Source organism: Lytechinus pictus, chromosome 7 (genome assembly GCF_037042905.1).
Source record: "Lytechinus pictus isolate F3 Inbred chromosome 7, Lp3.0, whole genome shotgun sequence".
Classification (NCBI taxonomy): Eukaryota; Metazoa; Echinodermata; class Echinoidea; order Temnopleuroida; family Toxopneustidae; genus Lytechinus; species Lytechinus pictus.
This window is the reverse complement of record NC_087251.1, coordinates 24,921,321-24,934,297: the sequence shown is the minus strand read 5'-3', so window position 1 is coordinate 24,934,297 and position 12,977 is coordinate 24,921,321. Positions and strand designations below refer to the sequence as shown.

Here is a 12,977-nt window from a genome sequence, read left to right as displayed (position 1 = left end):
GGCCCCAATCGGTATATCAACAGTACTGATCAGCTTTTATTGGGATGTTGGAGAGGTCGATCTTTCCCTGTTTGATTATCATTAGTCTCATTTCGATCGAAATGGAATAAAAGGTAATTAAGATTTGATATATCATACGAATCATAGTAGATCTACAATATTTTGTCCTGCGTTGTGCTTACGTTTGTTTGGGTTGTTTTATTTTATTTGACAGCAATATGGATGAAGTTATGTTGTTTATCATAATCATTTTCCCTACATTTTTTTCATTTTTGTATAAACTTCGGTCACTTGCAAAAATAAATGGAAGAGTAAAAGAACCTGAATGCCAAAAATGCTTTTTAAAAGTTGCCTGAGTGTACGTGCACGAAGTCATGTACTGTACAGTTTTATTTTCTCATGTTCCAAACACTATTTATAGAGGGCGCTAGACCAAATTAGTGGAATGCCCGTCAGTGGCCTAAAACAAGCCCTGTAGCATAAGCATGATACAGTTATTCGACTCGTTTGTTCAGTGATTCAGCTGTTATATAGAAATATAGACTCTAACTATTGATCTATAGAGTTTGTTGTTTGCATGCTTGTATGTTTTTGTATGTTTTGTTGATGAAAGGCCTCCTCTAGTTGATGTTAACACATGGTATATCAGAAAGGCCTATATAAAGTTGTACTATAATAATAATAATAATTGTAAATTTATGTTGCGCAATTTCTATTTGGATATACTCAACTGCGCATTACAATACATAACAGATAAGCAGAAAAACAATTAATAACAGGATACGCAAAAATTTTAGAAGTAAATTTAAGTTCGCTAAATTAATCGAAGAAAAATAAGTAAAGATTAATTATTTCTACAAAATACATAACAAAAAGTGACTTATTTATTAAAAACTCTCTTGAAAGAGGTGGGATTTCAGTTTAGTTTTAAATAAGTTGACAGAGGATGCATTTCTTATTGAGGAAGGGAGACTATTCCAGAGTTTGGGTGCAGCACTGATAAAGGCACGGTCACCTAGTGTAATCTTTGTTTTACATGGTGGGAGACTGAGGAGCATTGTGTCATGGGAACTAGGAAGCCCGTAAGACTGGGCGGGTGATTTTAATTTAAGGAGTTCACTGAGATAGGTGGGGGCCATGTCATGTAGTATCTTATATGTTAGGAGCATTATTTTGAATTTGATTCGCTGACGTACTGGAAGCCAATGTAGATCGCAGAGTAGGGGCCTTACATGGAAAAATTTGGGGGAATTACAAATGAGTCTGGCACATGCATTTTGAACACGCTGTAATTAAGATAGAAATATGCTTTTTATGAAATTCCCCATGACTACCACTTTTTCTGCATTTCCCCGTATGGTTGGAAATAGCGTTATACATATATATATATATATATATATATATATATATAACTCAGGTAGTATATTGTTTTATGTCCCCATGAAAGAACAATATTATTTTAAGTAAAACATTTGAGAAAAAAAGACATTTTAACCATCATGGAAGAGTCCTTGCCTTACATCACGTATGCGGCAAATTTGAAGTCTTCATTGGTATAGTGATTACCAATGTTTACAAATTTTAAAAATTCATAGCTTTCTTATTGTTTTCCGATATTTTTCAAACCTTTACCTATCAACTTGTCTGATTTTTCTGTTCCCTTTAAAAACAAGTTTTCATTTGGGTTTTGATTTCCCTTTAAAATATTGATAGATAATTTTTTTAAAATGTTGATACATAAATGGGTTTTCTGCCCTCCTATGATATTCTTCTCTTTTTTTTGGGGGGGGGGTAGTCATTGACTATGACAATCCACTGGTACATATCGCAATTTACTGTAAAACAAACCAAAATAGTATTAAAAAATTATAGGATTTTGCTTTTCTTTGGTGGTTTTGTGAGCGTTATTTTGCGGATAGTGTGTTGATGAGGGAGAGTACAGTAGACTCATCCGTCATTTTAATGTACTAATGATTTCTCTCAAAACATAATAATGTCAGATAATCTTACCCATAGCTAGAGAAAATTAAACATTAAAAAAATTGAACTCTGACAAGCATCGACATCACTCTTAACACCCGAAATTTGTGCTCTATAGAGCTATAGTTACGAAATGACAATAAGCCAGTTCACGGTTAGCTCATGATCAACTTTTCTCCAATGACCTTTGTGATTTTTCATTAGGATAAGCACTATCATTTTCAAATGTAGATGTTGCGTAAGCTTTACCGGTAGAGTATTCAAATTCTAAGAACAAAATGCATTGTATAGACCAGGTGACTAGAATAGTACATCAGGGATAAAGTTTGGAAATCTGTTTTATTGTCTGCCTTTGGCACATTTGACTATTGTTTAGGCTACTGTCAAATACCAGTAATTATGAAGGCTCTATTTATTACTCTTCAGCTTGGATGTAATAAATATTTTGAAAGGAATACATGAATAATCATCAAATCACAAATGCCTATGTCAGTGAATTTGAAAGCCACCTTCATGGTTGTCTCCAGTGACCTTTTTCTGCTCGTGCGCAGTTTACAACCGTGAACAGGCTTATTAGGAGCTGTCACCTCCATGATTTTTGTTTGTTCTCACTGCTCAAGGCAAAGTACATGATGTACAACGTCACACCAACTGGCAAAAATATTACCGATTACATTTTTAGCAACTGAGGTTGCGTCGTTTGAGGGTCGAGCTAATCATCGGTGTGACCGTGTCATGAGGCTATTTTAGTCCCTCTCTTTATTCAACCCCTTGCCTTATTCAAATTCAAATTACCCCTGCAAACTCCTTTACAAGCTCTTGCAACGCTTGATGGATTTATTTGTAAAGAGTTGATCGATCGCTGCCCGAACAAAACGTCACAATCGTAACGAGGCACAACAAACGACGTCTGTAAGTTGAAACAGGTATGGTCTTCAATATACGGTATACAGCCTTTGTATGATTTGTATCAGAGCTGACTGAGATTAATAATTCTGAGTCTTTAATCCCTGTGATAATCATTAACCCATCAAGATCAAGTTACATAACTTGATCACCGTTAGATGGCATCAAGAAAAATGCCTAGCAACTGAGGTTGGAACACCTCGAAAATCTTGCCTACAATGTACTTTGCTTGATAATTTGTAAGGTCGACTTCCTTGTTCCTGCGCAATTGACTGTATGCAGTTATGAAGATGTTGTCTTGTATTTGAGTACGTCATTGAATATGTCGTCTATTAACGTTTCTAATTCGACGTCTTCTGTCGATGTCGAGAGGATCGGAAAGACGGTTGGATTGATCGTCATCGTTTTGCTCTCCATTATCGGACATATCATCTACGTGGTAACATTATCTCGAACCCCACGAATCCGTGTCCGAATCGGACCTTGGTATTTCTTCACCAATATTGCCGGATCTAATGTCGTCGCTGTCATCTTCTCACTCATCCCCAACATCATCGCTACGTGGTCAGGGTCGTGGACGTTGAGTACTGAGTTTTGTATTGCTTCGGCTTTTATCACGCAATTTACTTTCTATCAAATATGGCATACGGTGGGAATAATCTTTGTGGAAAGGTATGTGAGGATCATGATGCCGCTCAAGCACAAGGAAATATTTAGGGTGATTCCGACGTTGATTCTTCTAAGTGCACTATGGTTTTTCGACGCCATTCTGTCCATGTTACCCCTGATCAACTGGGGAGAGTATGGCTATCTCACCACAGAAGGACAATGCGCACATTCTGTCGACGGCTACCAGAAGAATGTCTCCCATCTTTACTTCACCTTTGTATTGGGAATCATCCTTCCGTTGGCCCTGTCGATTCCCTTGTTTGCTAGGACAGTTAAAGGAGCATTGAAGAGCTTGAAAGACGACGAGGATATCTTCAAGGAGGAAGTAGCAGTCCCAGTGTCGTATGGATACCAACTGAAACGCCGTGAAAAGACACTAGCAAGAACGATCAAGAACCCGACCTTGACCGAGGAGAGGGTGAAGAAACTTAGAAAGAGACAAAAGAAACGAATCAAAAAGAGAAAGAAAAGGGCAAAGCGTGGGAGAGACGATGATTCTTCTTCATCATCGTCATCATCTTCATCTTCGTCATCGTCATCATCTTCTTCGTCCTCCTCCTCATCTGAAGACGAAAGCGCAACTCATCGCCGTTACAAGGATGCCAAACGGACGAAACGAGCGTATCGATATCGACCGAACGAGATGGCGTTGGTCAAGACAGCAGCTCTTATACTCCTGGCCGTCAGCATCTGCTGGATTCCTTATCTCGTCGTCAAATTTTTCGAGACATACAACATCGCGATTCCATCAATCGTCGTAATCGTTGTCGCTTTCCTGTCCTACTTTAGCCACGCGGTCTGTCCTTACATCTACATCATCAGCAGCAGGAGCTTCAGGCGACATATCCACAAAGCATTTTGCAGTGCTTATCTTGCTGCTAGTAAGAGGAAGAAAAAGTCAAGAGAAAGGACACAAAATGATCTTCAAGAGAGTGACAATATCCATGATAATGAAGCTTATCTTGGTGATGAGGATTCTGGTGTTGAAGCTGTTTCAGAAACTATGTATTAAAAGTTGTATAAAATTCTCGTAAATCATTCCTGTATATATAATTACAAGGGGAAATGCTACGGGGGTGTGCATGCTGAGGTAATCGCTCTCATGTTTCTTTCCTTCAAGACAGTGATCATAAACAAATAGAGGAGAACGAAAGAACGAAATAGGAGGGGGTGATTGAAGAAGGAACACAAGCAAAAAGAAGCTGTCGAAGATCCCCTCCTCTAGATAATACCCATAGTCTTTCATAGAGAAAAATGCCCCCTACATGCAGGGTCATAATACCTCGGTACCTCCTGTCTAATATTCAACTCGTAATCATTCTTAAAAGACCTGTACCAATTTAATTTGAGGTTTATTTTCTTGAGACCTTATAAAATGGTATTTCCTTAACATTATGAGCTTTATCGCCTTTTTTTTCAAAAATCGATGGCGACATGTGAGTGCTATAATGAGTACAAGAACAAATTCAATGTAAACCAAAACGAAGGGGGTGTGTGGGAGCTTCCATCCCAAATCCCACAAGTAAACCTGGGGTTCTTTAGTTGTCCATAATTTGGGATCTTGTGTTCCCCAATTCAAACAAGTGTAATGCCTCTGGCGGTCTCGCCTGCATCACACGATTCAATATAGCAGCAGTGCTGACTTTGAAAACTACTATAAAATAATTATTCACAAAAAACACCATTCATATAATGATACAATACTACGTTCATTGATATTTGACCTTGATCATGTGACCTAAATCTTGTCAGTGATACTTGATTACCCCTATATCCACATTTTATACACTATATCTATAAACTTTGAAAGTTATGACAGCAATCTAATAATTACCTCTAAAATGACCAAAGTTCAATGACCTTTGACTTTCGTCATGTGACCTGAAACTCGCATGAGATGTTTAGTGATACTTGATGACTCTTATGTCCAAGTTTTATGAACTAGAACAATATACTTACAGAGTTATGATGGTAATTCAACAGATACCTCCATTATGGCCAACGTTCATTGACCTTTGACGTTGGTCATGTGACCTGAAATTCGCACAGGATGTTCAGTGATACATGATAACTCTTATGTCCAAGTTTTATGAACTAGACCAACAAACTTTCAAAGTTATGATGGTAATTCAACAAATACCCCCAACTTGGCCAAAGTTCATTGACCTTACATGACCTTTGACCTTGATCATGTGACCTGAAACTCGCACAGGATGTTCAGTGATACTTGATTGCGCTTATGTCCAAGTTTCATGAATCAGATCCATAAACATTCGAAGTTATGATGGTAATTCAACAGATACCCCCATTATGGCCAAAGTTCATTGATCTTTGACCTTGGTCATGTGACCTGAAATGCGCACAGGATGTTCAGTGATACTTGATTACTCTTATGTCCAAGTTTCATGAATCAGATCCAAAAACTTTCAAAGTTATGATGGTAATTCAACAGATACCCCCAATTTGGCCAAAGTTCATTGACCCTAAATGACCTTTGACCTTAGTCATGTGACATGAAACTCAAGCAGGATGTTTAGTTATACTTGATTCACCTTATGTCCAAGTTTTATGAACTAGGTCCATATATTTTCTAAGTTATGATGACATCTCAAAAACTTAACCTTAGGTTAAGATTTTGATGTTGATTCCCCCAACATGGTCTAAGTTCATTGACCCTAAATGACCTTTGACCTTAGTCATGTGACATGAAACTCAAGCAGGATGTTTAGTTATACTTGATTCACCTTATGTCCAAGTTTTATGAACTAGGTCCATATATTTTCTAAGTTATGATGACATTTCAAAAACTTAACCTTAGGTTAAGATTTTGATGTTGATTCCCCCAACATGGTCTAAGTTCATTGACCCTAAATGACCTTTGACCTTGGTCATATGACCTGAAACTCAGGCAGGATGTTCAGTAATACTTGATCCATATACTTTCTAATTTATGCTGTCATTTCGAAAAATTAACCTTCGGTTAAGTTTTGGTGAGACTATAGGCGCCGCTTTTCCGACGGCGCGCCGTCGGAAAAGCGGCGCCTATAGTCTCACTCTGCTATGCAGGTGAGACAAAAAGGGGATTTTCGTTGTCTTTTGATTTATTTCTTGGTGAGCTGAAAGAAAATGTTTGTTCATTAAAAATAATGTAGTGACTCTATATAATAACCATAATCTATTGAGGATAACTTGCAATGAGAAAATAGGATTTGAACTTTCGTCATTTCCTTTGAGCGAATAGCTTTGAAACGTCGTAAAACGTTGCAAGCTACAAAAAATATCATAGATTAAAGGTTTGTGTGATGTTAACCGTTTTCTTATGTGTAAATGTATTTACATATTGAATTTATTGGATATTAATTCGCATTGTCTTTATCTTGTTTTCTGTTTAACAATTAGATTCGATGTAGTTGAGTTGAAATGAAATCAATTGTAATCTTTAACCAAAGTGAAATAAAACAGACACCATTTCCTAAATTCTTGGAATAAAATGCTATTTCAAAAATGCGAATATAGGTGCATAATGTGGTATAGTGTCCAAAACATCTCGTAAATAACGTTATTACTAAAAGACTAGTGTGTATTGGGAACCTCGTTTCAGTTGAAACTCTTGTAAATACAATTTAGTTTGCCTGTTTGTCAAGTTTTACTTTTGAGTATTCTGATTTGCGTAATTAAGGGGGTCACATAATGATAAGGGGGTCACATATGAATAAGGGGGTCACATGTGCTTAAGTTTTGCATGATTTTCTGACAATAAATTGAAAAGCAAGGGGATATCACCTGAAAGAGTGGAAAGCTGCACAGAAAAGACGAGAGTGTTGTCGACATGGGGATACTGGATCTACGGGTAGATGTAGGATTTAGTGGTGGTTGGGTGGGCAAGAAAATCGTTTCATTTTGTTTAGCAGACGCCCGAAAGCTTAATTGTAGACTCTGGTATTCTTAGAACGGCCCTACTCCATTTCCTTTTGATCTCAACTATAAATAGGCCCTTATATTCATCTGTTTGATACAGAGCGTATGCAGGATTTTTGAAAGGGGGGGGGGGGGGTAACAAGCTGAAGGAAATGTTGACAACCCCCCCCCCCTCACCACAAAATTTGCGTCGTTTTGTACCCCCAAAGAATGACGAGCAAAAAAAAAAGTCCTCAACATTTTTTTAGGGGGGATGGGTATCAACAAAAAATAAAGAGGGATGTAACCCCCCGCGTATGCCACTGGTTCGATGTAGCATACATGTTGTTAAAATTAGGAAGAAAACATTTTTACTGATTGGGCTACTTTGGAAAATGATATATTTTTTTCAATCGACAGCATCAGAGTAATGGTTACAGTGCACAGAGCGCAAGCGCGCCAAAGTTTGAGGGCGCGAAAATGAGAGAAGAGGGGGAGGGAAATACAGAAAGACAGCTAGAATGATAAACATACAGATGAAACGATAGAGAGGAATGATGGAAAGAAAAGGAGTGGGACAGAAGAATTTGATAAGATAAATTTAAAAAGAGGGAGAAAGAAGAAAAGAGGGAAAGAGAGAAAATGAGGAAGGGTAAAAAGGGGGGGGGGTGAAAGGAAATGGAAACTGCATGTGAAGACGAAAGAGGAGACAAATAAGAACATAAATCAAAGAAGACTGAGAGAGAAGAAGGGAAGGTATGAGATGGGGGTGGGGGTAAAAGTAAAATGGTGGAGACTCCTGCATGGAGACTGAAAGAAAAGTAATTAAACTTCAGAAAAAGAATGAACGATTCTTTCACCACCTCCTCCCCCCGAAAGTCGTTACCCTTTCCTGTGTCAAATTGCAATAATAGCTCCAATGATAACTCTAAACTTTAATGCAATTTTTTTTTTTGATGGAATATGAATAAAACAATGTAGAAAAAAATGTAATCACTGAGATATTTTACATTTTATTCCTAAAAAAATATTGACAATGAGCAACAAAAATAATACTAAAAACAACAACAAAACAAAAAAGGAGGGGAAAATGGATCCGGGGCACAAGAGGATAGACCTATTTTTTAAACATACAGCTTCGAACATCTGACGGCATGTGATTCCTACATGCCCCTCCTGCCCCCCCCCCCCCCCCCCTCCACGACGACGCGTGCCTGAAAGCAGGTAAATTCTGCATTTTTGTTGTTGAAAATCCGCTCACTCCCTTGCTTGTTTTGTAGTTATACACATCAAAAAATAAATGTTATATGAAAGGGTACGCGGGGGGTATTTAAAATGCTCGAAAGACATTTGAATTTGTAATGACTCGCAATATAACAAACCCAACATTTAAAGCTAAAGACTGACAGTACTTAATACGAATTCACTTCAAAGTTTACTGCTTATTTACAAGTAATAAACGTAAATATTACATTCTCACATCGTCATTCCACATTCTTATATAGGCCTACTATGTATACCCTATCTACCCTTAACTCTATGAAATTAATTTAATCAACAAATTGCTCATTGCGGAACTCTATTATACCTGCAGAGCCCATTATCCAGGGGAGAAGTCCCCCCCCCCTAATGACGTAGCTTAAAAAAGGGAGGGAAGAAAAAAAAGAAAACAAGAAGCAGAGAAAGGAAGAAAGACAATAGGAGGAAGAAAGGTGAGTGAAATTGGGGAAGACTAATAATAACATTAGAAAATAGAAACAAAAACATTTAGGTAATTATATAAAAAAACTTTCGCATGCGCTTCGCGTTCGTTTGCTTGACATGTTGAGTGATTATCTGCTATTTAATAAAGAGGATAACATTGGGCTTAAAATATGTCGCTTCGCGCTCGCATTATTTCTTGAGTGAGATGCATAATCTTCACGATTTTCTAGATGTTAAAAAGTGCTTAAAAGGTTCTATTCTGCTCGTTATTTTTCATTAATTCTAAATCGCAAAAGTAATTTCGCGTTTCGCGCTCGCATTATTTCTTGATTGAGATGCATATCCTCTTCAAAATAAAAGTGCTTGAAACGTTCAAATTATTCTGCTTGTGATTTTATTTTCATTATTTTATTTTATTGAGATAGGTGCCGAAAAAAAATCAAGAGCTATATGCGCTTGCATCATAAATGGTGAGATCCGTGAATTAAAAAAAAAAACAATCCTTGAAATTTCCCTTTTCAGGTTAATATAGGAATATCAATTATGTAGCTCGCTCTTTGCAATCGCATTAATGTTTATTTGATACGCATCCTGCATGGAATAAAATAGCGCTTAGAATATCCCGGTCCAAATGAGAAAAAAAATGTTCGCTTTTCACGCTTGCACTATATTCGAGTGAGTGAGATGCATATCCTCTTCACAATTTTCTAGATGTTAAAATGGCTTAAAAGTTTCCCTTTTGGTTAATATATATAACTTAGCTCGCGCTTCGCGTTCACATCAACAATATTGATACGAATCTTATTCATGATTACAAACAAAATGCTACAGGAAATCTCCCAAAATTTGAGCTCGCGCTTCGCACTCTCATTATTTATGAGATGGGCCTATACTTTATCTTTTTCGTAATAATATATTTATTATGTACTTTAACTTCAGTCTTTAGTTAGGACCAGCCCCGGTTAAAAAAAAATTAAAAGCAAAATTCAGTTTTTAGCGGATGTAGTTATTTTTCGCCCCCCCCCCCCCCATATAAGGGAAAGCACGATCCTCCCCTGAGAGTCTATAAAAGATTCTTTCTCTTTACTCATTTTAAGGCAAAAGAGTTAAATCCATTTTTCTCAATCAATCTGCTGATGACAGTCCTCCTGCAAATTGAGACGGGCCTCGGAACTGGGGAGGAGGGGGGGGGGGCTGGAGGCTTCAACTCCCAATTTTTCAGTAAAACGCACAAAAATCATCATCTGATTGTGATTTTTTATAAGGTAACCCCCCCCCCCCCATTTTCTGCTCAGCCTTCCCCCCCTCCACTTAATTTCAAATATGTTCCGCGGCCCTTGTGAATATTATGATAATTTGGTATAAGATCGTTTTTGTTTGGAATTATTATTTTTGTTATAGTACACTTAATTCATCACGCCCATGCCAAAAATATCAATCACCATAATAATTATGTTTTTATGTAATGAAAAATGTTGTATCTGAACGATTGATTTCATAAAACGAATCATAAAACAATGATATATATGTTTTTTTCATTCTTTCATGGAGCCGTCTCAAACTTGGTTTGATTTCTTACCCCCCTCCAAAAAAAAAAAGTTAAAATGCAAAAAAATATATATATCATGTGTTTTACTGTGAACAGATGGAGACCCTGTTTACCATCAAATCTATGTAATTTTCTTTTTAATTCTTTATTTTGAAATATGCTTACAAAAGAAATAGTAGGTCTATAAGAGTCACCATGGCATCGGCTCCCATAATTGTTATGTAGGCCTATATAGGATATGTGCCCACGTCTGTTTTCTGAAAATAAACGAAAATTGAATGCTAATTATATTTTCTCTATTAGGCCAACATGCGATTTGAATGGAATTTTCAGTGATGGATTATATTTGTCTCATTTGCCTCTTTTTATTCAAATAAACTTTTTGCTTGGGATCATAGAAGCCTCATTAACAGGAGTTTCTTCTATTTCCGTGAGTGTCCCTCTCTTTGTGTTGTCCATAATCAGTGGCGTACCGTGGGTCACGGCATTGGGGGGGGGGGGACACCATCAACAATTTTGAGTCACTTAAAGGGCCCGCGAAATTTGCCAGGTATACTAACCTAATAGAGACATTTTAAGGATTGTGCCATTAAATGGATATGTATCTCACTAATCAAATAATGCGAGCGCAAAGCGCGAACTGAATTTTTTTCATATTCAGACGTGAAAAAGGACATTATAAGCAAATTTTTGTAATCATGATTCGTACCTGTCTCACTAAATAAGCAATGCGAGCGCGAAGCGCGAGCTTAGATTTTTGTATATATTAAGCCCAAATATGACATTTTAAGGACAATTTTTTTAAGGTATTATTCATGAAGAGCGTACATATCTCACCATAGTCATCTAATGAGAGCGCCAAATATGCGCTTGCTGGTTTTGTTAGAATTACACCTTAACACACGAAGCACTTTTTTTTAGTCATTGAAATCATGAATATGATATGTATCTCACTAATCAAATATTGCGAGCGCAAAGCGCGAGCTGAAAATTTTTGAAATTCACACATGAAAAGGGGCATTCTAAGGCTTGTTTTTATATAGAATTCACTAAGATCATATACGTATATCACTAACCAAATCATGCGAGCGCAAGCTGAAAACTTTGGATATTCAGACCAGAAAAGTTGACATTTTGGGGATTGTTTTTAGGAATTCATGAAGAGCAGACATATGTCACCAATTCACTAATGCAAACGTAAGCCCAGACTGGACATGTTTTATATTTAGACCTTAAAGGGATGGTCCGGGCTGAAAGTATTTATAGCTTAATGAATAAGAGTAGAATTCACTGAGCAAAAATAATGCCGAAAATTTCATCAAAATCGAATAGCAAATAACAAAGTTATTGAATTTTAAAATTTAGCAATATTTTGTGAAAACAGTTGTCATGAATATTCATTAGGTGGGCTGGTGATGTCACATCTCCACTTGTTCTTTTGTATTTTATTACATGAAATTAGGTTTATTCAAATTTTTTTCCTCCAAGAACTAGAAAAATTGGATTGACAACTGATTTAGTGCATTAGATATTTATTGCTGCAACTTATTTCATTATAAGGGAGACATCATTATTATTCACACAAGTATGAATTAATGAAAAAATATCATTTTATGTGATAACATAAGAAAACGGAAAGTGGGGATGTGACATCATCAGCCCACCTAATGAATATTCATGACGACTTTTTTCACAAAATATTGCTAAACTTTAAACTTCAATAACTTTATTATTTGTTATCCGATTTTGATGAAATTTTCGGCATTTTGCTCAGTAAATTCTATTCTATGTATTAAGATATACATATTTTCAGCCCGGACCATCCCTTTAAAAGGGGGCAATCACTTTCAATATTCATGTAAAAGAAGCATACGTTACTACCAAAAATAACGATAACTCGAAGTGCGAGGAAATATTTGGTGTACTGACTTGAAAAGGAATGTATTAGTACAACATGATTATAATATCTCATTAAACAGAAAATGCAAGAACCAGGAATGATGAACGCATAGGCCCTAAGCAAATTATGTTTCATAAAGCTACGATCGAAAAAAAATATTATAATTTCTTCTTCCCCACTACGTTTCCCCTTCTTTCTCCTTTTTTCTCCTTTTCCTCCGTTCTTTTTTTTTGCCAGCCGATTGGGGGGGGGGGGGCACGTGCCCCCAATCAATGCCCCCCCCCCCCCCGTAGTTACGCCACTGTCCATAATTGATATAGACCTATAATAAAAAATAATCATGATCCATCCTCTTTATTTTCTTTCCACCGA

General features: G+C 36.8%; 1 protein-coding gene across 3 annotated transcripts; it reads left to right on the top strand.

Annotated features, from left to right (window-relative positions):
* Window positions 1-2,124: 2,124 nt before the first annotated feature.
* Window positions 2,125-6,864, top strand: LOC129264694 (uncharacterized). Of its 3 annotated transcripts, none has more exons than XM_064102304.1 (2): window positions 2,125-5,323; window positions 6,598-6,864. In XM_064102304.1, the coding sequence occupies exon 1, from the start codon at window positions 3,209-3,211 to the stop codon at window positions 4,565-4,567; it is 1,359 nt and encodes a 452-aa protein (XP_063958374.1). In that variant the 5' UTR covers window positions 2,125-3,208; the 3' UTR covers window positions 4,568-5,323; window positions 6,598-6,864. The 3 variants fall into 3 exon arrangements, with proteins under 3 accessions (XP_063958374.1, XP_063958372.1, XP_063958373.1); XM_064102302.1 differs by having other exon boundaries at window positions 2,125-5,343; XM_064102303.1 differs by having other exon boundaries at window positions 2,125-5,349.
* The last annotated feature ends 6,113 nt before the right edge of the window (window positions 6,865-12,977 follow it).